This window comes from Oryctolagus cuniculus, chromosome 3, assembly GCF_051225735.1.
Source record: "Oryctolagus cuniculus isolate XC-2025 breed Fujian yellow rabbit chromosome 3, ASM5122573v1, whole genome shotgun sequence".
NCBI lineage: Eukaryota > Metazoa > Chordata > Mammalia > Lagomorpha > Leporidae > Oryctolagus > Oryctolagus cuniculus.
The window spans coordinates 20265769-20291763 of record NC_142869.1 but is presented as its reverse complement, the minus strand read 5'-3'; the positions used below and the strand labels follow the sequence as shown (position 1 = coordinate 20291763).

Below are 25995 nucleotides of genomic sequence, written 5' to 3'. Positions count from 1 at the left end.
GGTGCTCTACGTGGGGCGGGGCTCAGGTGCGGGCGCCGCGGTTTGTCCTCTTCGCTGCTCCGTAGTGACGGTATTGTTGTGGTGTTACGGAATCCGGCTTTCGAACTGGAGACGTGCGTACGCCGGGCTCCCGGGACATTTGGTATGGCTTCAGAGGGCGGGGACGCGTCTACGCGGTCGGTCATTGCCGGGGCTTGTAGCACGGGGAACGGAGCGTGATCGGCTAGGCAACCGCGGTGATTTTAAATGTGCTGGACTGCATTGGGAGTTCCCCCATTTCACTCGGTGGTGGTCCGAGACCAGGGGTTTGAGAAAGCCGAGCGGTGATTTTAAATGTGCTGGACTGCATTGGGAGCTCCCCCATTTCACTCGGTGGTGGTCCGAGACCAGGGGTTTGAGAAAGCCGAGTGGTGTCAAGGATTTACCGCAGAGCCGATAGCAGGTGGGAGGGCCGAGGTGTGCCTTGCGGCGTCGGAGACCCAGCCAGCCAGGCAGCAGACGCGGCAGCTGGATCGAGCTGTTTCTTTCCCTCGTTCTGTTCCAGGAGCGGCTTCCAAACAGTTCCCGCTCAGCTATGTCGCCAGCTCCGGCTGCAGCTGCGGCCCCTGCGGCCGTCTCCCTGCTGGACCTCCGCGCGGACGCGCCGCTCCTCCGAGGCGTGAGCCTGGTGAGCCACGCTGCGGGGGAGGCTCTGCCTACTTCCTGTCCAGGTACCCGGGAAGGCTCGGGGTGGACTCCTGAGGCTCTGGCGGAGAGGGCTTGCTCTCCGGGCACACGTGCTTCCTGGCACTCCCCGGCGTGGGTGCTGGATTTATTCACTGGGAGTTTCCAGCACAGCCCCCCTCAAACGTCTCCACATAAGACTCTTGCCATTGCTCAAGTGTCATCGCGTTACCCTTACACTTGAAAAACACTTTAACATGCCTAGATGTATTTCAGATTTAACTGGACTCCAATCAAATCATTCCTTTTGGCTGAATGTAAAACATTTATTATTGCTTTCATACAACATTAGTTGTACATATTTTCTTGTACCTCTGTTGAGACAAACTGCCCAGTGTAATTGGAAGTGTAAGCTTAAAAAATGACATCTGAGAGGTGGCTTTTGTACAGTTAAAAATAATTTTATTTCCAAAGTAACCTTACCAGAAATTATTTTTCTTTGGCTAATTTAAGTACAATATTTGATTTATAGTCATTTTACATGCATCTTTCCAGGTATGGAAATATATGAAATAAATATTGAGAGATAAGTATATTATATTTAATACATCATTATGTATATTATACTTTATATTATTGCTGGGCCATTAATTTCATGACTAGATTAAAAATTCCTTAAGAGTGCAGTCATGCCATTTTGTGTCTGCCTTGTGTGTTGGACGCTGAATGCAATCCTAGGCCTGTGGAGTTGCCTCCCTTCCTACCCCCAATCCCCTTCCCTATTTAGGTTCACAGGGGACAGCGAGCCCAGAAAGAAAATTACCCCAGGGTCCTCTGGAGGTGTCAGAGAAGTTGGTTTGTTTGACCTGTAACCAGACCTTCCAGAGCCATCAGGAACAGGTAAAAGGCCGGGGTGCAGAGATTCTTGTTAGATGCAAACTAGAGTGGTGGGTGGGGAGAGGCAGACATTGAATTTGTGCTGAGTTCTATGCTTTGGCTCAGGGAGTTGGTGTTACCCGTCTTGGCTGGGTATATTTCCATCTTCTGCCTCCCTCTTTGCTTTTCTATCAGAGGGAACATTATAAGCTTGATTGGCATCGGTTTAATCTAAAGCAACGTTTCAAGAACAAGCCTCTCCTGTCTGCCCTGGACTTCGAGAAGCAGAGTTCCACAGGTGAGCAGGACACGGCGGGTGGGAGCAGGAAGCTCAGGGCTGGGGTAGCAGACGTGTAGATGTCATGTCCACTGTTCTCAGGAGATCTTTCCAGCATCTCGGGCTCAGAAGACGCGGACTCAGCCAGCGAGGAGGACTTGCAGGCGCCAGATGAGGAGGGGGCTGACTCGGAGACGCCTACCCGGCCCCCAGGCTTCTGCTCCCATCGGGTTCTTTTCCAGAATGCCCAGGGCCAGTTTCTTTATGCCTACCGCTGTGTCCTAGGCCCTCGCCAGGCAAGTGGCAGCACAGGCTGTGTGGTGAACCCTGCCCTTCTTTCCTGGTGGGTGTGGGTATCCTCCTGGACAGTGTGGTCTTGGGTTGAACTTGAACTCTGGTTCTCCCACTTGACCCTGACTACCTCTCCGTCAAGCTTCAGATTCCCTTGTGAAACAGAAACCAGACTCAGGATGCTTGTATTAAACGAGGGAACGTATGTGGAGCACTTAGCACTGGCAGTTGGTTTCTTGTTCTCAATGAATGCAACACAGCTGTTTCTACTGCTTCTCTGTCACCCAGGCGGCCCCAGAGGAGGCAGAACTACTGCTCAAAAACCTGCAGAGTGGGGGCCCCAGATACTGCGTGGTCCTCATGGCTGCAGCAGGGCATTTTGCCGGGGCCGTTTTTCAAGGGTGAGTGGGTGCTGCGTGGGGTTAGGGTGGAAAGGATCCTGTTCGCCTGGGAGCACCAGCTGGTCTCCAGTACTGAGTCTGTGCCGTTTATAGAGGAGAAGTGGTGACACATAAAACCTTTCACCGCTACACAGTGCGGGCCAAGCGAGGCACAGCCCAGGGCCTTCGGGATGCCCGGGGTGGGGCACCGCGGTCCGCTGGAGCCACCCTGAGGCGCTACAATGAAGCCACGCTGTGTAAGGTGAGTTAGGCCCCCAGGTCTGGTGGCCCTCCTTTTTTGCCTCTCAGTTCCCTTCACTAAATGTTACACTTGGGGGCGGCGGGTCGGTGTTTGACTCCTGTACCTTTTCCAATTCTTATGTTTGGTTGGAGTCTCAAAATAACACGTGAAGATACACAGGGCTGAGTGTCTCTCTTTTCCAGGACGTTCGTGACCTGCTGGCAGGGCCAGACTGGGCTAAGGCACTGGGGGAGGCTGGCACAATACTGCTGCGCGCCCCTCGCTCTGGCCGGTCCTTGTTCTTCGGAGGCCATGGGGCTCCCTTGCAAAGGGGGGATCCCCGACTTTGGGACATCCCCCTCGCCACCCGCAGACCCACCTTCCGAGAGCTACAGCGTGTGTTCCAGAAGCTGACCACCTTGCATGTCCACGGTGAGCCTTGGTTCTGGATGCCCAGACTCCCTAGGCCTTCCAATACTGTTCAGCCCAAGCCCTATTCTAACCCTCAGACTGCAGCCCAATTACAGCCTCACTGAGAAGCCTGGGTGGGATTCCCTTCAGCTGTGTTTGAGAAAGGTCTTTTGTGTTATGACAGGAGAAGACCCTCGGGAAACAGTCGGATTGCCCTCAACTCCAACACGCTGGAAGACAGCAAGGGCCGAGAGGAAGGGGGCTACTGAGAAAGAAAGAAGAAAGGTCCCCGGGGATGAAAACGAGGCACTTGGACAGAACGGAGAGTCTCCCAAACAGGGTTTGAGCACCATTTGGCAATTGTCAAGTCTGTCTGGGTGTCTGTCCTGGTAATGTAGTGTAAGTTCCCCATTGTCAACTGACCCATCTCCCAGTCTGTAGACAGGTCCTTACACAGCACACACCCACCCACCTCAGGGTCTGTCCGTCACATGGGGTATGCCATAGCAATTACTGAGACATGTTTAGTAATCTTCCCAAGTCTGTTACCTCTCTTGTTCATAGTTGTAAGAAGTCCTAGCATGGAGTAGACACTTGCATGTGTTGCCTGAATCCCCTGTCATCTACCTGTCTCACTGGATGCGGTGGGTTTGCGCTAAGAGCTGCTTCTGTACTTTACTGTACATCATCCTAAGGCTGCTCACAGGGAGAGTCCAGGGAAAAAGAAGAACAATTTCATTTCAGGATGATCTGAATTATCTCTTTATAGACACTGTTATGCACCTGAGGCAGCCCATGTCCTTCCACCCTCTGCTCATCCCTTAGATGGATCTGACATGTCAGACTTTCCCCCAGGTTCAGGGTCAGAGGAAGAGGATGGCTCCCAGGTAGAGCTGGAACTAGTGGAGCTGACACTGGGGACCTTGGATCTTCGCGAGTTTGAGGTGTTGCCCAAGCGGAGGAGGAGAAAAAGGAATAAGAAGGAGAGAAGTCGAGACCAGGAGGCTCTTCTCCAGGAACCTCAAGAGGATGGGCTCTTGCAGTCAGCCTCCCGGGAGCCTTCGCCGGATGAAGCCAAGGCCCCTGGTCAGCCAGACCTCTGGGCTGGGCTTCTGGCTGCCTGCCGGGCGGGAGATGTTGGACTGCTGACGCTGCAGTTAGCTGCCGGCCCCGCAGACCCTGCGGTTAGCTCTCTGCTCAGTGCCCCCTTGGGCCCCGGAGGCTCTACTCTTCTGCATGCCGCAGCTGCTGCCGGCAGAGGCGCGGTAGTTCGTCTGCTGCTGGAGGCAGGTGCTGACCCCTCTGTGCAGTAAGTAAAGGTCCCCGCCCTGAGCCGCTTTGAGCAAAGAGAAGAGAATCTGGAGGCAGATGTTGGCATTGGCCACTCTTCAGCATTCCCTCCATCTGCTTGGGCAATGTTAGGCCAGGCAGGAGGCAAACAGAACCTGTTTTTCTGGGTTCTTGCACACAGGGATTCGCGGGCCCGGCCGCCTTACGCTGTAGCAGCTGACAAACCAACGCGTAATGAGTTCCGAAGGTTCATGGAGAAGAATCCGGACGCCTGTGACTACCACAAGGCCCAGGTAGGGAAGTGCAGCATGGGAAGGCCTCGCAGAGCCCAGCTGGAGTGTCTGCTTCCTGGCGGTTTGACAAAGGACGGCTTCTGTGGGTCTCATCTAGTACCTTCTGGAAATCCTCCAGGTGCCGGGGCCGCTGACTGCGGAGATGGAGGCCCAGCGGGCTGCCCGCAAGAGGGAGCAGAAGGCAGCCCGGCGGCAGCGGGAGGACCAGCGGCGGCAGCGGCAGGCGGAGGAGCAGAGGGAGCGGGAAGAGCAGCTGCGATTCGCCGCCCTTAGCGACCGAGAGAAGGTGCGGCTGGAGGGGCTGCTCCCCATGCTCCTCCCTGCCGGCCCCACCCCTCCCGCGGAGTGCTGCTGACGCTTCCTGCGGCCGCTGTGCCCGACGAGGCCTCCTCTTTAACGTGACTCTGCTTTCTCTCAGAGAGCTCTGGCTGCAGAGCGCCGACTCGCTGCGCAGTTGGGAGCCCCTAGCCCTGCGACTCCTGACCCTGCGGTTGTCAACGCCCGGTAGGGGGCAGGGGGCTGAGCGCCTGGGCAGGTGGGCGTGGGCAGACTCCCACACGGGGACCACTTAGGGCAAGCGCAGCGAGTGCCTACATGACATGCAGAAGAGTTGCTGAGGGAATTAGATGTTCTGGGCATCTTTGGAGCAAAAACAAACGGCAGGGGGAGGTTGGACTGCCCTGGAAGGTTCTAGGCTACCTGTGCAACTGTTTTTCTTCCTCTTGTGCAGACGCTGTTGGAGCTGTGGGGCATCCCTCCAAGGCCTCGTTCCCTTTCACTACCTCGACTTCTCTTTCTGCTCCACACGCTGCCTCCAGGATCATCGCAGTCGGGCAGGGAAGCCCTCTTCCTGATGGCTTATAGCTCCACCTGGGGCCAACTCTGGGAGGGCATATTCACATCAGCCCTGTTTCTTCTTCCCCATGAAGCCAGAGAGTATTCAGAGAATTAGGGGGAGGGACTCGGGACCAGGGCAAGGACGGGGCCACAGAGGTGTGTGGAGCTGCTGCTGTCTCTGGAACTTTAATCACAATAAAGTTTGGCAAGGAAACGGCACTCGTACTCACACTCAGAGGCATTCTGGCCCTTGGCTCCTTGTGGTCACTGTGGCCAGCAAAGGATCCTGCCCGCTCCATGTCCCAGGCCCAAGGGCTCCCTTTCCTTTCAGTGCCCACTTAACTGCATTGGTTCCGAGGCGCTCTGTGCCTCAGCAGAGAGAGAGTAGATGTATGTCCTGTGCACGGTGCTGTTGAGGATGGGCCAATCCAAAAACTGGATCTGGGGCTCGGGCGGCACGTTTTCTAGCTCCAGCAATGTAATTTTGTTGATGGCTCCCCTAGGAAGCAGCAGGGGTCTTGGCACATAGAGGGTCTCTTGTGGCCCCTGTTTTGTCCAGTACCGGCCCAAGTTAAACCCATTGATCCAGACTTGGCCCTGGGAGGAGGCAGGAGAGGGGAAAGAGTCAGTTCTCTGGGGGTTGGAATCATCCCCTTCGGACTTCTGAGGAGTCCTTTCTTTGTCTTGTACCACCCACCACCACCACCGACTACGAACATTAGCAATACCTTGGTCCATCCAGGGAGATAGAGGAATGTGTCCCCAAGTGGGCCTGCAATTGGAAACGTTGTAGAGTAGAAGGTGGGGCCAGAGGGAGTTTGAGGTTTTGTGCTTTTCAGTAAGTGAAGGGGGAACCACCACTTTACAAGGTTATCAACTTTCAGAGGGAACATCATCCACTGGGTAAGCATTACTTGCCCCAGAACTGGTGGCTGTAACAGGCCCTGTGGGAAAGGCAAATGAAAAGTCATCATTCACTGTGCTCTTAGGCCAAACTAACCCTAACCAAGCCTGGATGTAACTGGTGGCCATGTCTAGATCCCCAGCAAGCCACTGCTTCTCTGCCTAACTCTGAAAGACATGGCACCTGTTTATCTTCCATTAGGCTCCTGTTTTCAAAGGGGTTGGTTGATGAGAGTACTGAGGCAGGGGACAGGCAAAGCTCACCTTGAAGTCACTGCTGTTAGATCCGAAACTGAGTCTCCCCATGTTCTCCAGCAAGATATCCAGTCTGGCCCCCATTTCCCCCACCAAAAATAGCTGGTGTTTCATATTTCGTTCTAAAACACCCTGGAACACCTGTGGATCAGAGAAATGCTCTATGGAAGGAGGGGCCGCAGCTTGCAATGCCAGCGTCCTGTACTGGAATGCCGGTTTCAGTCCTGGCTGCTCTGCTTCTGACCCAGCTTCCTGCACATGCGCTTGGAAAGGCAGCAGAGGATGGCCTGCGTACTTGGGCTCCAGCCACCCATGAGGGAGACCAGGATGGAATTCCTGGCTTCTGCTTTTGGCCTGGTGCAGACCTGGCTGTTGTGGCCATTTGGGGAGTGAACTAGTGGACAGAAGAGCTCTGTGTCCCCCTCTCTGCCTGCCTTTCAAAATTTTTTTTTTTTTTTAAAGGAAGGGCTCTGCATTCAGCTCTGGGTCACGCAGAGGAAGCCACATTAGGAAACCTAATTTGGAGGGCAGAGAGACTGTAGCCATGTGTCAGTTATCTCTGTTCCTAAACTTCCTCATCCCTCCCCTGGACTCTGGAAGTATGAACAGGCAGGTGGGGAAGGGTGCTGGGGGCAGGAGGAAATTGGGGCTCACAAGTTAGCCTGGAATTAGGTTCTCACCCCATCCACCATAACATAGGCACGGTCGTGGACTCCATTATTTGGCACCCAGAGTGGTGTTGGCTCAAAAATGGTATGGGTCAGATAGGTCCGATACAACATGAAGCCGTGGTCCTGGATATAGAAGAACGAGTACTTAAAGTGAACTTAGAGATAAGAAAGATTGTGAAGAAAATGGGTGGGTGGAGGCTGCTTTTGACTACAGCTGTTGAGGGAAGTTGCCATCCCCACCAGCCACAGGTTTATGCCTTACCTGCCTGACAGCCTCAAAGCTCAATGGCAAGACTGAATGGATGGGCCCTTCAGGACACAGGAAATCTAGGAAAGCCAGCAACTCCCCATCCTATTAGAACAGGGTAAAGAGTCAGAGTAGGAAGGAAGTTTCTGGATAGAGGGTAGGACCGGATAGAGTTTATATTCAAAATAAAGGATAGGAGAAGGAACTCACCAGATAGAGAGTCAAAGGTCCAAGTGTCATCTTGGGGCTCGGTGGAGGTAAAGGTCCCAAGGGAACTTCCTGGAACTGAGCCCATATTCTCTCAGGAGCCATAGACAAACCACAGAAACAACCCCTACTCCAAGACCCGAGAGCAGGGCTGTTAGCTTGAGGCCCAGGAAAGGGCTTCAGAGGTCATGAAGATCCTTTAGTTTTTCACACACTCGTGTGTATCTCCCCACATAGGCCCAGCTGGCTGAGTCGGAAATGCTTTACCAACATCAATCCATGGGTACTCCCCCCAAATTAGTAAAAGACTTTGGGACTTAATGAAGTAGTAGCACCTTGCTGATGACATTTCGAAGAGCAAAGAGCTTAGGTGTGGGGTCTCCTGCTTCAGATATGGGCGCGTCATAGTCGTAGCTGGTGGTAATCGGAAGGAAGCGGCCCTTCTCATCAGCGCCTGAGGTTGAACCAATTTAATTAACGTAGCTTTCGGATGACAGGCGCCAGTCAGAAAGCATTGTGTGGGAAACTGCCAGCAGAGTGGGAACTGGTGGCCGCAGGTGGCTTTTACCTTCCTGCTCTCACCCCCAGAGATCTGGACTCACCATTCCAGTATCCAAAGTTGGTGCCGCCATGGAACATGTACCTGAGGGAGTGCAAGGGGAAAGGTAACAGCTGACATACTGAGTCTTGACTTTCAGCCCCAACACCCCGTTACTGATTCATATTGGCCCCGGCAGCTTGAGTTACATGTTGACACTGGCTCCCAAGTTGAGCATGTTTTCCAGGCCTTTGGTTACAGCTAGAACAGAGCGTGTAGAGTGGTTCTGGCCCCAGTAATCCAGCCAGCCTGTGTAGTACTCAGAGTTCACCTAGAGTGTGAAGTGAAAGGAACCGTGAGTGAGATGCAAACAGGGTGCGTTCCCAGCCCTGGCTCTTGCTTAGGTTTCCTTCCTCTCTGGCCCCTCACCAGTGGGCCACGGGGTTCGTACTTCCGAAGCAGAGTGAAGATTCTGGTCATGTTGTCAGCTGCAGAAAGGAGCAAAGGCAAAAGGTAAATAGCACGGGCGAGGTGCCCTTCCCCGGATGGCACTTCTAACCCTCGATCAGGAGACCTGGGCCAAAATCTACGGTGGTGTAGAGTCCATGGAGGGAGCCGCATTTGAGTCCTTCGGGCCCATCTGTGGTGAAGAGCAAAATCTTGTCCCCTAGCAGTGCGCGGAAGAGCCCCGCCAGGTGCCTCATGTAATGGAAGTCACAGGCCTTGTAGCTACCATACTCATTTTCCACCTGCCAAGGGAAAGAAAGTAGAGCCCAGCTAAGAGCTGCAGAAGGTTAAGGACCCGTTGTATCTCCTTCCCTTTGCCCAGTCAGCTTCCCACTTATACCTGAATGCTAATGATGTTGCCCCCATTGTGGTAGAGAAATGGATATATCTTGGGCAGCAAGACCTTGAACCAGGAATCCACTGCAGCAAGGAAATCTAAAGGAAGGAGCAGTACTCTGCTCAGTGGGGGCCACCACGACCTCCACAGCCCCACCCTAGCATACCTGCCCGAAGCTTCAGTGCTGCCTGTATTCTGGGCTGCTATTTCCATCCCACTTGCCCACACCTAAATCTGGGAAGCAGCGACTTTTCAGAAGAAACTTTCAAGCCTTAGCACTTGTATACTTACATGTCAATGAAATTTGAACACAGAAAACCTTAAATGTTAGAACAAGGTAGGGGGCCTGCGATGTGGGTAAAGCCACCACCTGCAGTGCTGGCATCCCATACGGGTGCCGGTTCAAGTCCCGGCCGCTCCACTTCTGATCCAGCTCTCCACTATGGCCTGGGAAAGCAGTGGAAGATGGCCCAAGTGCTTGGGCCCCTGCACCCATGTGGGAGACCTGGAAGAAGCTTCTGGCTCCTGGCTTTGGATTGGCACAGCTCTGGCCATTGCAGCCAACTGGGGAGTGAACCAGCAGATGGAAGACCTCTCTCTCTGCCTCTCCTTCTCTCTCTGTGTAGCTCTCTGACTTTCAAATAAATAAATAGATCTTAAAAGAAGAACAAGGTGATGGGGCCGGTGTTGTGACACAGTAAGTTAAGGCACTGCCTGAAACACCAGCATCCCATATGGGTGCTAGTTTGAGTCCTGGCTGCTCCACTTCCAATCTAGCTCCCTCAAAATGTGCCTGGGAAAGCAGCAGAAGATGGCGCAAATGTTTGGGCCCCTGCTACCCATGTGGGAGTAAACAGTGGATGGAAGATCTCTAACTCTGCCTTTCAAATAAATAAAAAAAATTTTTTTAAGAACAGGTAAAATAGAGTTCTTATGTAATAAATTATATGCATGAGATACATATTTCAGGATCATTAGCCATTAGGTGGATTTTAATTCTATTACACAAATGGATGAGATCACCTAAGGAATGAGAATAAACAGAAACATCCGAGGACTGGACCCTGGCACAGCCCCCAGTACCAGTAAGAGACTGAGACTGAGACGGAGTGGTCAGAAAGACTGCGGGGCGGGGCAGGGGCGGGGTGGGGGCAGGGCCTGGTGAGTGAGGTGTCAGGGAAGCTGAGGACAGAGGTCCCAGCTACACTGAATGCTGCTGCTGATCAAGGAGGATGAGCGCACACCATGGATTCAGCGATGAGCAGGTCGCCAGCTTTCTCCAGCAAACTGGAGACTGTATGTTGCTGCTCCATCCAAACTCCCCACTTTAAATGCATAGTTAACTAAGTTTGGAAAGGGCAATGAGTAGCCTAACACCCTCCAACACCCCATGAAGTGAGACAGATAGCACCCAGAGGGTCCTCCACAGGTATAAGGCATTTTGCCAGAGGGGCCTTTTTAAAACGAATAAGTCATAAGATCATTCCCTTGCTCTAACGACTTTCTATTTGCACATAAAATGAAATCCAAACACTGAAATATTAGGCACCCTTAGAGTTTAATCTTGAGTTACCGTTTTTTACTTCTCTCTATGCTCTTTCCCCAAGTGCTATCTCAAAACCATCTTTAGACTTATGGCTTTCATATTTATGTTTCTAGCTCAGAGCACTCCAGCAAGTTCCACACTACACAATCTGAAGCTTCTTTAATGTCCGTTTTCTCTTCCAGAGTTGTTCACCCACCACCACTATTCTCTACCCTCCCTATAGCACCATCTTGACTCACCAGCAACTTGATTTCCTTTTCTCAACCTTACTCATATAGCCCCAACCCTCCCCTTCCAATCAAAATCTATCAAAAAATCCTGGTGCTTTTAATCTCCAAGCCATATTCCAATTCTGCCTTCTTTCCATTTCTGTTACCATCATCTCTGTCCTCCACTAGAGTAATGGTCTCCCAAGTGGTTTCTCCAGCTCCATCCCTACTCCCCTGAATCTTTTCTCTACATCCCAGCTAGTGATATCAAAACAAATCAAATCATGTCACATCTCTGGTTAGATGTTGTTCCGGCTTTCTACTGTACTCGCAACAAAACACAAACACTTTACAATGGTCTCTAAGACCCTGTGCCAGCTGTCTGTCTCATCTCCGGTTTTCATGTCTGACTATCTCACTTACCTGCTAGATTCCCACTATCTCGATCTACTGTTGGTTCGTCAATCACGCCTTTTTTTTTTTTTTTTTTTTTTGACAGAGTGGACAGTGAGAGAGAGAGACAGAGAGAAAGGTCTTCCTTTTGCCATTGGTTCACCCTCCAATGGCCGCTGCGGCCAGCGCACCGCGCTTTCCAAAGCCAGGAGCCAGGTGCTTCTCCTGGTCTCTCATGGGGTGCAGGGCCCAAGCACATGGGCCATCGTCCACTGCATTCCCGGGCCACAGCAGAGAGCTGGCCTGGAAGAGGGGCAACTGGGACAGAATCCGGCACCCCGACCGGGACTAGAACCTGGTGTGCCGGCGCTGCAAGGCGGAGGATTAGCCTGTTGAGCCACGGCGCCGGCCCAATCATGCCATTTTATTTCCATCAAATATACTGTTGCCTCTGCGTGGAATGTTCTTGCTTCACTCCTTACATGATCACTGCTTTCTCTCCCCTGGCAGTCAGCTCAAAGTTCACCACGGAAAAGCTTCTTCTGACCACCCCACCCAAAAGAGGCCTTGTCTGCTACTCACTATTTCGACTGACTTTTTTGCATAGTATGTACTATGCATGTATGCAAGCTGTACTAAGCTTGCAATACTTGCACATATAGACTTTAAAAAAAAAAAAGTTGTCTCCTTCACTATGTTTAACCTGCATTGCACAGGACTGGGTCTGCATGGTACCAGTTTCAAGCATCCTGCAGCTTACAAAGGAAACAATAACTTTAAGGAATGGCCCCCAATCCGGGGATGATCTATTCTGTTTCTGGCACCCAAATGATCCAATTTTTGATGTTTTCAGTGTTTGCTAAATCTTTTTGGCTCAACTCACCTGGATCTGAGGTTCTCAGATGAATATTAGGTTTTCGAAGCAACCAGGACGGGAGACCCCCCTGAGACACACATAAAGACAATAAAGCACGTGGGTTGAGTTGTTTTGGGGGTGCAAGGGGGAATGTGGGAGGGGAGGGAGTTGAGTATGGTGGAGGAAAAGGCCCTCAAGTGTGGGCAGATGAGAGTAGGCTCGAAACCCCACACAGGGGGTTTTGCTTCTGTCCTTCTCCAGCTAACTCACCATCTCCCACTCTGCACAGATGTAAGGTCCTGGTCTCAGTATGACCAACAGGTCCGCTACAGATGCCTCATTCAGAAAGGCAATGAGGTCCCGGCTGCCATTAAAGTTATAGACCCCAGGTTCTGGCTCATGGTAGTTCCAGGGCACATAACTGAGAAAGGAAGAGGTTAACAGGGCCCAAGGTGGGGAGATGTCAGGGAGGCCCAGGGGTTCAGGCCTTGTAGGGAGTCATCCGGAAGCAGTTCCAAGGAGGTCCTGGCCCTCCCTTTCCCACCCTTGGCCAAGGCGCCCTGGAGCTCTAACTAGGCCCTCTGCAAACCAGTCAGCCTTCCAGTGCCGAGCCCCTGTCTAATGGAGAGGTAGGAGGGTGCGGCCCGCCCCTGTGCGGCTCTAGGGAACACTTCTTACAACTGCACGGCGTTGAGGCCGCTCATCCGCATCTTGTAAAGCCGATCTGCCCAAAGCACCCGCGGTACCCGGAAGTAGTGCAGGCTGCCAGACACGTAGCGGAAGGGGACCCCGTCCAGGAGGAACCTGTCATGTTCCCGATCCACTACGAACGACCGAGTGTCTGCCTGCAAAGGCAGAGACGGGGCGCGGGCTGCGCGTTTGCAAATGGAACTAGCCCTGCCCGTGGCTTTGGGTTATTTGACTTCATCTCATCTGCCGGATCTGATCCCGCCTCACCGCAGCCCGAGTGGTTCGACCCTCTCGTCTTACCTGGGGCAGCAGCGACAGGAGCAGCAGAAGCAGAGAGGGAAAGAGGGGCGCCGCCTCCGGAGCCATGGCGCTTACAGGGCTCCTCTCTCTGAGCCGGAGGTCCGACGGTCACGTGTCAGATTCCTGGGAGGGAACCTCAGTGAGCAAGGGGGCGGAGACCACCTCAAGCTGCCAGGCGGTTAGCCTGGCTTGGGTCTCCAGCCTTCAGCTCCCTGCCACTCTACTAATGTGTAACAGTCCTCTACATCTGGCTACTCAAAGCGCAGCCGCGAACCAGCTCCATCAGCGTCACCAGAGAGCCTGTTAGACATGCGGAATCTCGGGTCCTACCTCAGACCTATAGCATCAGAATTTGTATTTTAGCAAGATTCCCAGGGACACTCACAAGAAGCACTGCGCTACTAAGACTGAGCTCCCTGAAGGTGAGGAGTGCTTTGTCCATCTGGGACCCCCAGCTTCAAGCACAGGGCCTGACACAGAGCAGATTAAATCTACATGACAGAATGTCAGAACACACAGGAAAACAGGGTCAGTACCAAGGGAAACCATAGGAAAATCTTCATGGTGATCAGAGCTATGGCAGGGGGAAACCAGGTCACAAGTTGAACCCTTCTCCTGGAGAGCCCATCCTGGCCATCCCGGCCATCCCATCCTCTCTGGAAGTGTGCGCCCTCTCCAGCTTATCCTTGCCCATTTAGGCAAGAGATGTCAGTGACAACTGCTTGATGCCAAGGCTGAATTTGGGGATTTCCAACCCTCCTGCCCTCATAGTCCCAGGCCTGGGATGTGAGGAGCGGAGTAGTAGTAACTATCATTCCTGTTGCTGACACTTACTGAGGGTTATGTAACACTGTTACCGTTCCCACTTTACAGATGAACAAACTAAAGGACAGACATGTCAGGTAGACTGCCTGAGCTCCCACAACTAGTTTAGTCTAGCTGGGATTTGAATTAGCCTCGCAGTTCATGCACTAAATATTAGGCACTATTACATGTATTTTTACAGCTACAGAAAACTAGGATCCAACAGGCTAAGTAAGCATCTTTGGTCGAGGTCACACAGCAGGTAGGTTACTAAGACCCCCTGTCTAGAAACTGGCAGTGAGGTTCGTGAGCAGGGCCCGGAAGGTCACCGGCCCCTCCCCGGGCCGCCCTCAGGGATGGGCCATAGTTGGGCGCATTCTGGACCCAGCGCACGGGAGGTATAAGGCCTCCTACCTCGGACATTGGGAGATAGAGGTCCTGGGGGACTCGGGCCGAGCCCGGCTTTGCTCCCCACTTGGCGCAGACGCCTGCGTCTTGACCCCTACTGAAGGCCAGGTAGGGAACCTTCGCCCGGGTCCCGCGACCCGTGCACCTGCAGGCCTAGCCCGCCCCCGGCCTCTCGGTTCCGCGCCCCCACATCGTCGGGATGCCCAGCGGTTGCTAGGATACCGCGGGCCGTTACGCTGGCGCGGGCTGATGACGTAGACGCCGCTTCCGGCTTCTGGCTGAGTTCCCTCCCGGGCCAGGTCAGTGGGACGTCCGAGCTGATCGATCCCGGGCTCCGCGCTCTGAGGTTGGGGGTGGGTTCTGCAAGAGGTGGGCCGGAGGCTCGCACCTCCTCGGGAACTACTCTATGCCCGCCCTCCATTGGGGCCCGACGGGCGTGGGAAAGGGCCCGCCCAAAGGTGGACTGGGGTTGGAGGAAGTGGCCTGGGGCTTTAAGGCACCTGACTGCGGCCTTTTTGGAGCTGGCGTTGTCAGGACCCTTTTTCCCTACACGGAGATCCAGGTTCCGAGACCTGAGCCTAAGCTCTCCGCGCTGGTCCTTCAGGGGTCGTGAGGATTGTGCCGGACCCGCGACTCTGCCGTTTGTTTTCCTTCCAGCATGAGCCACTGGGCCCGCGGCGCCTCGCCCGGAAGAGCCCACTCACCCTGGACCAGTCCCCCGGCAGCTGCAGCCCGTCCTTGAGGAGGATGTTTGAGACATTATGGGCCACGCGCTTTGTGTCTGCTCTCGGGGAACGGTCATCATTGACAATAAGCGTTACCTCTTCATCCAGAAACTGGGGGAGGGGTGAGTGTTTGGAAATCACCTAATCTCCAGGGTTATGGTCGTGGAGGACCGGCGTTCTGCACGGGACAGGGGCAGAAGGGTTTTATCCCTAACCTCTGGGTCACCTGACGGCACCTAGGTGCCTGGTAGTCCAGAGAGTGGGTTCTGGAGCCCCGCCTCCTAGAGCCACATCCGCTTGTCCTTGATAAGCCATTGATTTCTTCCTCCACTAAATGGAGATGCTTATCCCGCCTCACTGATGGCGTTGTGAGGAGTAAATGAGGTCATGGGTTTAGACCGCCCCACGCAGTGCATGGTTCATAAGCACCTGATACAGGTGCACAGCGCTGTGTTATGCCCACGTCCACCTCCCCGGTCTCCCTGTGCCTGCTTTGGGGGAGCTCAAGGTGTAACAACCTTCAGCCTTCTCTTAGAGCCGCATCTTGGGAGGGTTTTTACTGAATGGGAGAGACACTGCCGTCTCCCAGAAAAGTCCTCTGAATCCAAGCCCTGTGGGAGATGACCGTGGCCCTTCACTGACCCCTTTGGCCCACAGTGGGTTCAGCTATGTGGACCTAGTGGAGGGGTTACATGATGGACACTTCTACGCCCTGAAGCGAATCCTGTGTCATGAGCAGCAGGACCGAGAGGACGCGCAGCGGGAAGCAGACATGCATCGCCTCTTCCATCACCCCAACATCCTGCGCCTCGTCGCTTACTGCCTGAGGGAGCGAGATGCTAAGCACGAGGCCTGGCTGCTGCTGCCCTTCTTTAAGGTCAGAAATGCTCCTGGTGTGGAGAGGGTTGCCACAGAGCCACCGCCAGGGACTGTGTGAGCAGTCAAACGAGCCGGCCAGCAGGGGTCCTGGCCGCTTCAGACTTGAGCTTTAGAGGAGCCCATGTGGGAGTGGGGGGTTTGAGGTCTAGGTGATCGGAGGGCTGATGGGCGTTGACGTAGGCACAGGATCAGGCCCAGAGACCAGAGGCTCCGGCACCGTCTCCAGCTGTGGGGAAACTCTTGTTGCAGAGAGGGACGCTGTGGGCTGAGATAGAAAGGCTCAAGGACAAGGGCAGCTTCCTGACTGAGGATGAAATCCTGCGGCTGCTGCTGGGCATCTGCAGAGGCCTGGAGGCCATTCATGCCAAGGGCTATGCCCACAGGTCAGTGGGAGGGCCCTGTGTGCTCAGGGGGCCCAGGAGCAAGAACCTCACCAAGCGAAAGGGGAGGGCTCTGCTCTTCTCCCTGTGATCAGCCCCCCCCCCCCCCCCCCCGGATTCCAGCTTACGTGTCCTTTCTACTTCTCTGCAGGGACCTGAAACCCACCAACATCTTGCTTGGCGACGAGGGACAGCCAGTGTTAATGGATTTGGGTTCCATGAATCAAGCATGCATCCATGTGGAGGGCTCCCGCCAGGCCCTGACCCTGCAAGTAAGAGCCTCGGGTTCCTTTGCCCACCTGTTCCGCATCCTGACCCCTTCTGTTACGTGCCCCAGTTCAGTCACTTGACCCTGGCCTGTGCCCTGCTTTTGAGCTCTGAGGCCACCGTTCTAGGACTGGGCAGCCCAGCGGTGCACCATCTCCTACCGGGCCCCGGAGCTCTTCTCCGTGCAGAGTCACTGTGTTATCGACGAGCGGACTGATGTCTGGGTGAGGAACATGTGGGCGGGAATCTGTGTGGGGAGGGGCGTGGCTCGGAGGTGCTGTCAGGCAGAGAAGTAGGTCTTTGGTTTCTGTTGCAAGGGGCCCCGGGAACCGCAGCTTGTTGCCATCTCTCTCAACTTCCTTCCTGCAAACTGTCACTGATACTGAAGGAAGTGGTCTCCCTCCCACGAAGTGAGGGCTGCAGAGGTGCCCAGCTCTCTGGGGGTTTCTCTGGGCCCTGGGAGCTCTGTGTGGCTCAGGTCGGCCTATTCTGTTTGGCTTGTGTGGTCTCCTTTCCCCTCAAAAGAAAGGGAAAAGATGCCATCCCCTTTGATCTTTCAGGGACTAACCACGTTACGTTCAGTCCCTAGGCTGTGTGCTCTATGCCATGATGTTTGGGGAAGGCCCTTATGACATGGTGTTCCAGAAGGGTGACAGCGTGGCCCTGGCTGTGCAGAACCAACTCAGCATCCCGCAGAGCCCCAGGTGAACAAGAGGGGACCAGGCGCTTTGGATGTCTCCCTGCTATTATCTGAGTTGGACCCTTAGCAAGGGACTGGGGCTTCCAGTCACCTGCCCGTCTCCCTCCACAGGCATTCTCCGGCACTGCGGCAGCTGCTGGCCTCCATGATGACTGTGGACCCCCAGCAGCGCCCTCACATTCCGCTCCTGCTCAGTCAGCTGGAGGCATTGCAGCCCTCAGCTCCTGGCCAGCACACGACCCAGATCTGAACAAAGCAGTGGCCGCACTGAGAAGGTGGTCCTTGTACCTTGGGAGGAGGCTCCCAGCCCTCGCTGGACTCTCCATCCATTCGATCCAGACTGCTCTTGTACAGTGATCTCGACCTCACCTCTTCTCTTCTGCTGTCTGAATGCCACCAAGGGGCCTGACTGTGCGGGTGGGGGCGGAGGTTGGAGAGGGAAACAGAGAATGCGCTACGTGGGTCTGAGTGTGACTGCCGAGTCCACATCATGTTCTGCCTCCAGATCTGGGAGCAGGAGAACGTATAAACAAAAGAATAAAGTGAAAAGAGGTTGGCGTATTAGTCTCAGTGTTCCTGGAGAGAAGAGCTGCAAGGGGCCTACAGTCTGGCTGCCATTTCCAAGGGAACAGCGTGGGAGGAGGGGAGACTGTTGCGGGTAGCCATGGTGTGACTTTACCATTCCGTGTAAGGAGGCAGCTGTTCTTACCTCAGGTCTCCTTAGTCAGAGCCTTAACGCAACGCTGCTGTAGCAGGAACTGGGAGCAGAGCGCCGTGAAAGCTCGCTCGACTAGTCCTTCCCTTCCTTCACTCCCGGGGTGGGGGAGTGTAGCTTGGTCGAAGCAGCCCAGCCCAGCCGGTTTGCCAGGCAAGGGCGTTTGGGTGGAGACACCCGAGGAAGGTCTGGAACAGCTACACAACAGGGCTCCCATCCTCAGCCCGGGGGCAGGGGGGTGAGCCGCCAGTCACTTTCCTCACGGCTCCCTGCTCCCTGCAGGTTCCAGCTCACACATGGTTAATGATTAATGAGGCCAGTGTGGCATGGTGGAATCAGCTGCCACTTCCTGCCCGCGCTGCTGAGTAAACAGGGGCCCTGCCTGAGCGGGGCCTGGGGCTTGTTCTCAGGGAAGGGCACCCAGGCCCTGAGTCACCAGGGAGGGGAGGCAGTGGCAGAGTTCACACTTCTTGCTCGTGAGACAGAAGTTTCCTCCCCCAAGCCGTGCCAACCCCCCACCCCCAGCTGCTGACGTCAGCATGGGTCCTGGGGTGCCTATTAGCTAGGTTGAAATTTTCCCTAGGGCCCTGGCGGGAGGCTCCCACCAGCCAGCATGGAGGCCGAGAAAGAAGGCACAAACAGAGGGAGATGATCTGACTTTCAATGGCACAGCCCCAGTCCCAGCGAAGCAGCGAGACATCAGGCTGTGCAAAGCTGCTGGGAGGTGCAGTGGCACAAACAACTCCAAGAGGTGGCCCTTGTTCCCTCCCATCCCCCAAGCTTAGGATGTGGCTGTTTGCCCAGGAACTCTGGGCCAGCCCAGCCCCATTCCCAAACCCTCATGCACAGAGGAACCGGGGCCAAGCTTTGCTTCCAGAGTTGGGGAATGCAGAAGCAGCAAGAAGAATAGCAATAGGACTGAGACACAGCCACACTGGGCTTAAACTCTTGCTTGGAAAGGAAGTAAAGACGTGTGTCCTTGAGTAGCCTGTGGCTAGACTGACAGGTCCAGGATTTGGTCCTCATTTCTCCCCTGTCCAGGGTGCCCCTATGACCTTACAGCAAGGTCCCTGGGGTCATGCTTCCTGGACCCAGTGAGGGCCCGTTGGCAGCTCTCACCTTCAGCTGTGGGACAGAAAAGGATCGTGAGCAGCAAAGGGTAAGGGCAGCGGCAGCAGCAGAAGCCTAGGCATTCACAACAGGACGCCAAACCGTGCAAGGAGACTTTATTTTGAAAAGATTTTGCAATAGACATAGTGAACAGGCCTCGGGCAGCTGTTCTATTCTTCTCCCTCATCCTCATCCTCATAGGAGTCGATGCCCACCTCCTCATAATCCTTCTCCAGGGCAGCCATATCCTCCCGGGCCTCAGAGAACTCCCCCTCCTCCATGCCCTCCCCCACATACCAGTGCACAAATGCCCTCTTGGCATACATCAGGTCAAACTTGTGGTCCAGGCGCGCCCAGGCCTCCGCAATGGCGGTCGTGTTGCTCAGCATGCACACGGCACGCTGCACCTTGGCCAGGTCGCCCCCAGGCACCACGGTGGGCGGCTGGTAATTGATGCCAACCTTGAAGCCCGTGGGGCACCAGTCTACAAACTGAATGCTGCGCTTGGTCTTGATGGCGGCGATGGCGGCGTTCACGTCCTTGGGCACCACGTCCCCCCGGTACAGCAGGCAGCAGGCCATGTACTTGCCGTGCCGGGGGTCACACTTCACCATCTGGTTGGCGGGCTCGAAGCAGGCGTTGGTGATCTCCGCCACCGACAGCTGCTCGTGGTAGGCCTTCTCTGCGGAGATGACCGGCGCGTAGGTGGCCAAGGGGAAGTGGATGCGGGGGTAGGGCACCAGGTTGGTCTGGAACTCCGTCAGGTCCACGTTGAGGGCCCCGTCGAAGCGCAGGGACGCTGTGATGGAGGAGACGATTTGGCTGATGAGACGGTTCAGGTTGGTGTAGGTTGGGCGCTCGATGTCCAGGTTGCGACGGCAGATGTCGTAGATGGCCTCGTTGTCCACCATGAAGGCACAGTCTGAGTGTTCCAGGGTGGTGTGCGTGGTCAGAATGGAGTTGTAGGGCTCGACCACGGCTGTGGACACCTGGGGGGCCGGGTAGATGGAGAACTCCAGCTTGGATTTCTTGCCGTAGTCGACAGAGAGCCGCTCCATGAGGAGCGAGGTGAAGCCGGAGCCGGTGCCCCCTCCAAAGCTGTGGAACACCAGGAAGCCCTGAAGTCCTGTGCACTGGTCAGACTGGAAAGAGAAAGAGCAATGTGGTGTGGTCAGGGGAAGCCAGGGAGCTCTTTCTTCCGGCTCCATAAAGCCTACAATAGCTCAGAAGTCAAGGCAAAGACTAATGAGTATCTCTCAGCCACATCAAACCTAAGCACACAGTCGGAGATGAGCCCCTGAATTAGATCTGAAAACAATGTTCCTGACCCCTTAGCATAGCCCAGGGCTCTCTCCCTTCCACGGCTTTCTCCCTTCCACGGCAAATTCTTACCAGCTTGCGGATCCGGTCCAGCACCGGGTCGATGATCTCCTTGCCAATGGTGTAGTGACCGCGGGCATAGTTGTTGGCAGCATCCTCTTTCCCGGTGATGAGCTGCTCTGGGTGGAAAAGCTGGCGGTACGGGCCATTGCGGATCTCATCTGGAAGGGCATGAGCCACATTGTTAGGGCACAAACCACAAGGACCTTCCTTCCCCTGGGTGGTAGCTGTGGCCAGATGCACAGGAAGTGCTCATTCTTCTGCCAGCCTGAGATACCAGAGTGTGCGAGAAGCCCAGACCTGCTGCCCTGGCCAGCCCAAGATCAGCTTGTCTTTCTCAGCTTCAAACAGGGAGAGGAATTTACAGAGCCGGGAGAGCCAGGTCTAGACACACTCTCCAGACCAGCTTTGAGTCCCTGCCCACCTGGCCCCACGCTGCCCCCTCTTCCTCTCACCAATGACGGTGGGCTCCAGGTCCACAAACACTGCCCGGGGCACGTGTTTTCCAGCACCAGTTTCACAGAAGAAAGTGGTAAAGGAGTCGTCCCCTCCACCAATGGTCTTGTCGCTGGGCATCTGCCCATCGGGCTGAATCCCATGTTCCAGACAGTAGAGCTCCCAGCAGGCATTGCCCATCTGGACACCTGCCTGCCCTACATGGACGGAGATGCATTCACGCTGAAGGATAAAGAGAGGGGACAGCATGAGCCCGGCAGCCACAACCTCTCACCTCATGGGCTTCCCCCCACCACGCTATCGCCTTCAGCTCGGATGAGTCTCGCAGTGGAGGCTTGGGGCTGGCTGGGGCAGGCTCCTCTGCACAGGACTCCCCAGCTGCAGGCACCAGGAGGGCAGGCAAATCCCTTCGTCTGCCTCTCGGTGGGGAGTTTGTCAAGTGAGAGCTATGGTTCCTCGTGATCCTGCTGCACGCACAGGACACTCGGGGAGGACAGAGAGGGCACGTGCACGACACTGGCAGACGCTGCAGTAATGACCACGGGCAAGGCTCTTCAGCTGCCCTCATTCCCTGCTGCCCACAAACAGCTCCCCCAGAGCCTGGGGAGGGGTACAGCCTCTTGTTCATAACTAGAGCACCCCCTCCCCCACCGCAATTCTCTTGAGGGTGAACACAGAGAAATCCACGTAGCCCTTTCTCCCCGCAGGCTTCCCGGCTGGCATCAAACCAACCACACTGGTCACCAGGTGGCCTGCTCCCCCTACCTTTAAAGCCCATCCGGCTCTGGGGATCCGTCGCATCTGGCTGCTCTCCCCACCTCCACCCCCGCCCTCTGGCTGGCTTCACCACCTTCAGCCCCCACGGAAATAGCAGCCATAACGCTGGTAAGCGCCAGCCCTCCGCAGGAGCGGGCTAAAGGGTAGGGGCACGGGGGAGCTGCTGCAGCCTTAGGCTCCGTCCCTGCCAGTGGCAGATTAACCCCCGGGGCACCAAAGTCCGCAGGACCCGCGCGCCTCCCTTCCCCCAACGAAATGCCAGGGTGACGGTTTCCAAATACCCAGAAAAGGAAGCGGAACCTTCCGGGGGCCCCCAGAGGTAACCCGCCTTGCCCCGGGCAGGGTGAGCGCCACGCTGCACCCGGCCCTACATCCGCTCTCCCGCCGGAGTCTTTCCAGTTAAATCCCAGCCGAAAGTAGGGATAAGGTTTCTGCCCCCGCTCCTGGGCTATAAATACCTCCCCCTACACACACCTCTTTCCCATCCCCCCAACCTGGCCCGGGCCCGCGCCGTCGCTCGGCGCCAGCTGTCTCTGCCCGTCCGTCCGCGCACCCGCGCTCAGGCTGCAGAGGGGCCGGCTCACCTCACGAGGCCGAACCCCATTCCCGCCATCCCTCCCGGCCAGAAGTGGGGTGCTGAGTCACGGGCCGGGGTGGGGGGAGCGGCTGTGGGCAGGAGGGATGCTCAAACAGCCTGAGGAAACGGGGATGCGGCACCAAGGACCCTGGCCCCTCTCCACCATCTGGCGCCAAGCACATGTCCGGTCAGTCCCAGGGCCGGGGGCGGGCAGCCAAGCGGGTCGTCGCCCACGGAGAGGACTGGGCGCGGGACCGCGTGACTCCGCTGGGAGGGTTGGGGCACAAACGCTTGGTGAGGCAGGAGGGGGTGGTCCGGAGGGCTTCTCTTTGCTAGCGAAGATTCCAGCCCCCACCCCGCGAAGGTGGCCACCATAGTTCCGCCAAAGTCACCGGGAGGGGGGTTGGGGCAGGGTGCGGAACCCTCGCACCCCCTGCAGACCCGCAGGGTCAGGTGGAGGGCCCGGAGCATCCCTGGAGGGAGGGTCCCCCAAAGGACAGGGGCAATTCGGGGACAGGGCACGAGGCCGGCGGGGCCGCACTCACCATGGTGAGTCCGGGCGGTGCGTCTCACGTAGAGTCGGGGTGACGGGTCTCGGTGAGAACTGCGCTAGCTGCAGTGCCGCACCGCTCTTATACTCCGGGGGCGGGGCTGCGCGCGCCGCTCCCCGCCAGGGGCGGGGCGGCCCTGTAGCCACGCCCCCAAGATCCAGGCCGGGGCCCCTCCCCCTGCCGCTCCGGGGTCCCTCACCTGTCGGGCCCCGGCGACCAGCAGCGACTCGGGCTTTAACCCTTCGTTCCCCGCTTTGGGCCGGCACTCCGGGCTCCACAGATCCGCGGCTGGCGCACAGGGTGCGGTGGCCGGGCGCGCCTCGCCTGCACCTGCGTCATGGGGGCGCCGGACGTCCAGGTGTTCTGATTTAGGCCGACTGCGGTTGAGAGCGATCTTCCGAGGTGGCTGCAGCTGGCCTTCGCCGGGGCTCTCCCCGCTCTCCCTCCCTGGAGGCTCTGGCCGGCCGCCGCTGGGGAGCCCCTGCCAGCTACACGCCGCCTGCCGGTCCCCGGCCGGGACGGCAGGCCTCCGCCCCCACCTGTGGGCGGCCGGGGGCCGGGAGCTGCACAGCCTGAGCCCCAGGGTGTCGATCCTGTGGACTCTCCCGCAGAGTCGAGCCCCGCAGTCTGCCTGCGAGGTCCGACGCTGGGAATCTGCCGTGGCTCGCCAACCCGGCGGGCAGGGGGCCGTCATCGGCGGCGTCACTATTAGTGAGCCCTCGCCCCGCCACCTGCGCGCTGCCCCTGGGACCCTCAGGACCTGGATTCGCATCCGGACTGCCCCGTGTGACCTTGGTCAAGTGACTTCCTTCTCGCTGAGGCTGGGTTCTTGGCATTTTCACCAACAAAAAAGGAGGAGGCTCCAAGCCTAGAAGCAGTGTTGTGAGTTAACAAAGTGTTGAGAAAGAAAGTGGAGATTCGGGTATCATGGCTGATGGGACCTTTCCCCTTCTCTCCTGCGAGCCGCCCTCAGCTGCTTCCTACATTTCATTTCCATTTCTTGCAAGTCGGGCTACTTTTGTCTTCCCCAAGTTGCCCAGCACTTTCCAGCCGTCTGCTTCCACTGGGGACACCCAGCAGGCTGGCTGGCAAGCCTTTTAAGAAACCTGTCTCCCAGGCTAGCCATCACCTGGAAAAGTCTCACCTGCCTCTCGGCCCCTCTGGTTTCCCTGTGGCCAGCAGGGTGGGCTGACAGCACAGCACCATTCCATACAGCCACCAGCCATGGCAACTTTCTACCAACAAAGTAGCTAATTGGCATTTGACTGGGGAAAGGCATAGAAAGAAATATACTGAAATATGATAAGGGCTCTCTTCCCAGCAGACTTGCCATCTGGTTGGGAGAACATGATTCATTCATAAAAACAGCACTGACAAGGGCCTCCAGTGAGGCTGTTTGGGGAGACCATGGCGGCCTTCATGGAGGAGGAAGCCTTGGTGATTACAGGACACGTGGCCGCTAGCAGATCTTCCCTTGCCCTCTTGTCCTTGCACCCCACCCCTCACCGCAGCAGAATGAATACAGCCAGAGACCTGAGCTATCTTGGGCAAAACCCTTACCTCTTCTTCGACCTTCACTGTAGAACTGGCCCAACAACTTTGGGTGTGGGGCCCTGGGGATTCTGTGATGTGGTGCACCGTGTAAGTAGCTGGCTGGGTTCTTGGAGCACTTCTTCACATCGTGCTGGGTACATGGCTGTGTTGCTAGAGGGCAGGCTGTTAAAGGCCTGAGCCTTTTCATCTTTGTGTCTCTAGTTCGTGGCATGGTGCTGGGCACACAGGGTACACAGCTGCTAGGTGTGTGTCAGGAATTGTTCCACTTCCTGTAGTTCTAGTGAAGTTGCTGATTGGCAGCCTAGAGGTCAAACTCACTCTTAGATGTGCCATGTTTGGCCTTGGTGGTGTTAACCTTCATAGCATGTAGGACATGAAAAAGTTGGGGATGTCCCTGTATAAGAGCACCCCTCAGACCACCCCCGCCACGTTAGGACACTGGCTAGAAGGACTCCCAGGGCCCAGCACATAGTTGCGCTCAGAGCTAAGGCTTGTCACGGCGGTGCAGTAGGGACACACAGCTGGGTCGCCCCACGTAACATCTGAAGGAGCCCGTGCCCTCTGCCTCCCACGAGGGCTCGGCACGGTTCCTTCAGAATCAATTCGCAGCAACACATCCTTCAAGGACATGTCTGCACTAGGAAGCCCATCTGAGACTCAGTAGGGTTTCTGCAGGGGATTATCACATAGGCACCCCTGCCTAGCGCATAGCCAAGGCTTAGCCTCCTAGAAGAAAAGCAGGTGTTGGACATAAACCATCTTGTTTACACAGTCTAGGCAAAATAAACCATTCTTATCAGCTGTTAACCGAGAACCAAATCCTCAGACTCCGGCCAAGAGCCAACCTTGCCAGCAGGCCTTCCTGTGGTCAGCAGTCTCAGGCCTGCTGTGTTAACTCTTTTTTTGCACAGTCATATACCGTTCCAGCTTTCTAACCTACCCTGAAAAGAACCGACAGATCTGGCCATATCAGATCTGCATTCCCACGTAACATGTGTGGCAGGCAGAAACGTGGCTTCCTTCAAAGATACCCCCACCAAACCCTCAGAACCTGTAATTACATCCCCTTCCACGACAGGAGCCTCAGTAGGGGTGACTAAGGTGAGGATCTAGGAGAAGAGGGGAGGAGCCTGAATTATCCAGGTGGGCCCAATGCACTCACAAGGATCCTGATAAGGGGATGGGGGTGGGGGCAGGAGGGTCAGATCAGAACAGAAGAGGAGGGAGGCTGGAGTCGAGTATGTGTCGGCGTTGAAGATGGGTGGGGGCCAGGAATTAGGGAGCGCAGGCAGCATGCGGAAGGTGGAGAAGGCAGGGAACACGTTCTTCCCTAGGGTCTGCAGGAAGAGGTCAGCCTGCCCACAGCATGTCAGCTCCCTAACACAGCATGGTGATGCCTCCCTGTTGTTTTAGGTTTGCAGCGGGTTATAGCAGCAATGGGAACAACGCACGCAGCAGCAAACGGAGCTGGGGAGCAGCTCCCTTCTTAAGATG

The 25995-nt window shown here is 55.9% G+C and overlaps 5 protein-coding genes across 42 annotated transcripts in view; 3 read left to right on the top strand and 2 right to left on the bottom strand.

The window, feature by feature from the left end:
• Positions 1–19: 19 nt before the first annotated feature.
• Positions 20–5778, top strand: ANKZF1 (ankyrin repeat and zinc finger peptidyl tRNA hydrolase 1). Of its 8 annotated transcripts, none has more exons than XM_051848130.3 (14): positions 20–142; positions 545–667; positions 1451–1563; positions 1735–1837; positions 1919–2112; positions 2396–2508; positions 2602–2749; positions 2932–3160; positions 3324–3479; positions 3995–4448; positions 4611–4722; positions 4841–5008; positions 5141–5226; positions 5453–5778. In XM_051848130.3, exons 6-14 carry the CDS (start codon positions 2468–2470, stop codon positions 5574–5576), a joined length of 1518 nt encoding a protein of 505 aa, XP_051704090.3. In that variant the 5' UTR covers positions 20–142; positions 545–667; positions 1451–1563; positions 1735–1837; positions 1919–2112; positions 2396–2467; the 3' UTR covers positions 5577–5778. The 8 variants fall into 8 exon arrangements, with proteins under 8 accessions (XP_051704090.3, XP_051704088.3, XP_089185919.1 ...); XM_051848128.3 differs by having other exon boundaries at positions 545–710; XM_089329793.1 differs by having other exon boundaries at positions 38–113; positions 545–710.
• Positions 5730–14576, bottom strand: GLB1L (galactosidase beta 1 like). Of its 12 annotated transcripts, none has more exons than XR_016231867.1 (17): positions 14437–14576; positions 13219–13341; positions 12907–13073; positions 12499–12649; positions 12256–12316; positions 9228–9322; positions 8955–9129; positions 8810–8868; positions 8590–8711; positions 8445–8485; positions 8178–8296; positions 7846–7969; positions 7651–7740; positions 7398–7511; positions 6727–6858; positions 6288–6503; positions 5730–6156 (listed from the first exon to the last, which is right to left on the bottom strand). XR_016231867.1 is itself a non-coding variant. In XM_002712599.6 (17 exons), exons 2-17 carry the CDS (start codon positions 13282–13284, stop codon positions 5887–5889), a joined length of 1953 nt encoding a protein of 650 aa, XP_002712645.3. In that variant the 5' UTR covers positions 13285–13341; positions 14437–14576; the 3' UTR covers positions 5730–5886. The 12 variants fall into 12 exon arrangements, 11 of the variants coding, with proteins under 11 accessions (XP_002712645.3, XP_008257436.3, XP_089185925.1 ...); XM_002712599.6 differs by having other exon boundaries at positions 7846–7920; XM_008259214.5 differs by lacking the exons at positions 12499–12649; positions 12907–13073 and having other exon boundaries at positions 7846–7920.
• A 15-nt stretch (positions 14577–14591) lies between these two features.
• On the top strand, positions 14592–17942 carry STK16 (serine/threonine kinase 16). 18 transcript variants are annotated; one of them, XM_008259208.5, is made up of 8 exons: positions 14592–14729; positions 15088–15277; positions 15813–16032; positions 16284–16417; positions 16566–16686; positions 16810–16905; positions 17264–17385; positions 17493–17942. In XM_008259208.5, the coding sequence occupies exons 2-8, from the start codon at positions 15192–15194 to the stop codon at positions 17629–17631; spliced, it is 918 nt and encodes a 305-aa protein (XP_008257430.3). In that variant the 5' UTR covers positions 14592–14729; positions 15088–15191; the 3' UTR covers positions 17632–17942. The 18 variants fall into 18 exon arrangements, with proteins under 18 accessions (XP_008257430.3, XP_089185941.1, XP_089185940.1 ...); XM_089329815.1 differs by having other exon boundaries at positions 14666–14729; positions 15895–16032; XM_089329814.1 differs by having other exon boundaries at positions 14672–14729; positions 15874–16032.
• Positions 17943–19307: 1365 nt separating this feature from the next.
• TUBA4A (tubulin alpha 4a) lies at positions 19308–23002 on the bottom strand. 2 transcript variants are annotated; one of them, XM_002712488.6, is made up of 4 exons: positions 22942–23002; positions 21042–21264; positions 20599–20747; positions 19308–20348 (listed from the first exon to the last, which is right to left on the bottom strand). In XM_002712488.6, exons 1-4 carry the CDS (start codon positions 22942–22944, stop codon positions 19377–19379), a joined length of 1347 nt encoding a protein of 448 aa, XP_002712534.1. In that variant the 5' UTR covers positions 22945–23002; the 3' UTR covers positions 19308–19376. The 2 variants fall into 2 exon arrangements, with proteins under 2 accessions (XP_002712534.1, XP_089185933.1); XM_089329807.1 differs by lacking the exon at positions 22942–23002 and adding an exon at positions 22101–22252.
• DNAJB2 (DnaJ heat shock protein family (Hsp40) member B2) overlaps positions 22349–25995 on the top strand; it is a 29567-nt gene continuing 25920 nt past the window's right edge. Inside the window, exon 1 of one of the 2 annotated variants that reach the window (XM_070070165.2) lies at positions 22349–22583. The gene's annotated coding sequence lies outside the window, so the exon portion shown is untranslated. The remainder of the gene's footprint in view (positions 22584–25995) is intronic. The other variant, XM_089329808.1, reaches the window with a different exon arrangement.

Bases quoted from the DNA above. Each gene is read 5' to 3' on its own strand.
- TUBA4A (XM_002712488.6), bottom strand. The intron at 20,748-21,041 runs GTGAGAGGAAGA...ATGCCCTTCCAG, and splicing joins CCTGGAGCCCACCGTCATTG to ATGAGATCCGCAATGGCCCG. The intron at 20,349-20,598 runs GTAAGAATTTGC...TTCTCTTTCCAG, and splicing joins TGGACCGGATCCGCAAGCTG to TCTGACCAGTGCACAGGACT.
- ANKZF1 (XM_051848127.3), top strand. From the start codon at position 334: ATGTGCTGGACTGCATTGGGAGCTCCCCCATTTCACTCGGTGGTGGTC. The intron at 2,113-2,395 runs GCAAGTGGCAGC...TCTGTCACCCAG, and splicing joins GTGTCCTAGGCCCTCGCCAG to GCGGCCCCAGAGGAGGCAGA. The intron at 3,480-3,994 runs GTTTGAGCACCA...ACTTTCCCCCAG, and splicing joins CGGAGAGTCTCCCAAACAGG to GTTCAGGGTCAGAGGAAGAG.
- STK16 (XM_008259208.5), top strand. From the start codon at position 15,192: ATGGGCCACGCGCTTTGTGTCTGCTCTCGGGGAACGGTCATCATTGAC. The intron at 16,033-16,283 runs GTCAGAAATGCT...CTCTTGTTGCAG, and splicing joins TGCTGCTGCCCTTCTTTAAG to AGAGGGACGCTGTGGGCTGA. The intron at 17,386-17,492 runs GTGAACAAGAGG...CTCCCTCCACAG, and splicing joins AGCATCCCGCAGAGCCCCAG to GCATTCTCCGGCACTGCGGC.
- GLB1L (XM_002712599.6), bottom strand. From the start codon at position 13,284: ATGGCTCCGGAGGCGGCGCCCCTCTTTCCCTCTCTGCTTCTGCTGCTC. The intron at 13,074-13,218 runs GTAAGACGAGAG...CTGCCTTTGCAG, and splicing joins TCCTGTCGCTGCTGCCCCAG to GCAGACACTCGGTCGTTCGT. The intron at 8,297-8,444 runs GTGAGTCCAGAT...GTTCAACCTCAG, and splicing joins CAACTTTGGATACTGGAATG to GCGCTGATGAGAAGGGCCGC.